The 1,428-nt window shown below is 42.7% G+C and overlaps 1 protein-coding gene across 1 annotated transcript; it reads right to left on the bottom strand.

Annotated features, from left to right (window-relative positions):
* Positions 1–1,273, bottom strand: LOC131892563 (uncharacterized; the record flags this gene model as incomplete). The annotated part of the gene is given in 2 exon segments (XM_059242363.1): positions 1–523; positions 923–1,273. Coding segments are annotated over 2 exon segments (874 nt in total), but the record flags the coding sequence as incomplete, so codon positions are not given.
* Positions 1,274–1,428: the final 155 nt, after the last annotated feature.

Below are 1,428 nucleotides of genomic sequence, written 5' to 3'. Positions count from 1 at the left end.
TTTCAAAATTCCTCGACGGCTTTCGCATGAATGTCTCCGTTCCTTCCGATATGACTCGTCCATTGCTCACGTCCTTCAACTTGAGGATGAAATGAAAGCTGGGCTTGTAGAACTGCCGATCATTTTCTGTGATGCACGCCCCCAAGAGATAAATGTTCCTATCCGCTCGAAACTTCAGTACATACGAATCCGGCCACTTGTTCACAATACTGAAGGCCTCATCCGGGTTGAATCGGGCACATTGATAATAACCCGGTCCCATTCGTGTCATGCTCTGAACTGGGTTTTGATCTTTGATATTCTGGGTGTGGACTCTCGCGTTGCGAAGAGTATTTGAGGCCTCATCGTTCTCGAAGAGGAGATCCCTGGCCTGATTGAGACCAGTTCGAGGCTCCGGAGAGAGAAGGGTGTTTTCACTCTCGCGAAACGTCTCGGGTTCTTCTTTGTGACGAATCTTAGCCGAAATCTTGCTGATGGCCTCAATGTCCAACACACCGTAAGGCAAGACTGTGTGGACAAACTCCTGCAAAAATTGAAATGATTCAAAGTAAAAAAGATCATTTGTAATCCAAGTTTGATGGGTGACGAATATTTCAGGTGTAATATTGAAGATGAATGATCGACTTTTTTTGAATTGCAAGCATATCGATTGGTTTGCCAATCAATTTTGAAGCAAGGATATTTGATAACACTCGCAATAACATCTTTTATGTTCGAGATTTACATTTTTGAATTAGTTATTACTCTTGAATTGCTATTGATTCGCAGAACAGCTTATTATCACGCTGTATTCTTACACGAGCACAAATAATTTCCAACAAAGTGAGGTGCTCTTTTAAATAATTAAAAAAAAAAATGTAACCACGGCTGAGCCAGACTCAAGCTCAGAGCCCGTTATGATGGTAAATTGCTATTTATTTACCTGACTGGTGAAGCCATGGAATCGCATAAAGGGTTGAAACTCCTTGAAGAGCTCGCTCAAACTCGGCACCTCTCCCTCATCTTCGTCATCTAGGCGGCGTTTGATTTCCGCTTGACTCCATCGGATCACGCTTTCGAAGACTTCGACCTCTTTGGCCGCCAAAGTGTTCCGGCTCAAGATGCCCTTGAAGATGGACAAGGGAAGAGTCGAGCACTTGGACGAGTTCAAGATGCTTTGGGCGTTTCGATCGATCAACTTGAGACATTCGTACAACATTTGGGTATCCCCGTAGTTTTCGGCATACAAGTAGGTGTCCAGAACATTCTTCGGATTCAGTCTCATTTTCAAATGCTGAAAGTGAAAAAGGCGCAAAAAAGCGGATCAAAGTACAGTTTAATTGAGAAAGTAAAGGAGTTTGGACAAGCGATAAACATGGTTAAGCAAAGTCAATACTAAGCGTCGTTAATCATTTATTCGTAACATTTGACCAAAAGTTGCCATTGCTT

This window comes from Tigriopus californicus, unplaced genomic scaffold, assembly GCF_007210705.1.
Source record: "Tigriopus californicus strain San Diego unplaced genomic scaffold, Tcal_SD_v2.1 Contig393, whole genome shotgun sequence".
NCBI lineage: Eukaryota > Metazoa > Arthropoda > Copepoda > Harpacticoida > Harpacticidae > Tigriopus > Tigriopus californicus.
Note: the sequence above shows the minus strand (reverse complement) of the source record. Positions and strands in the feature narration are given on the sequence as shown.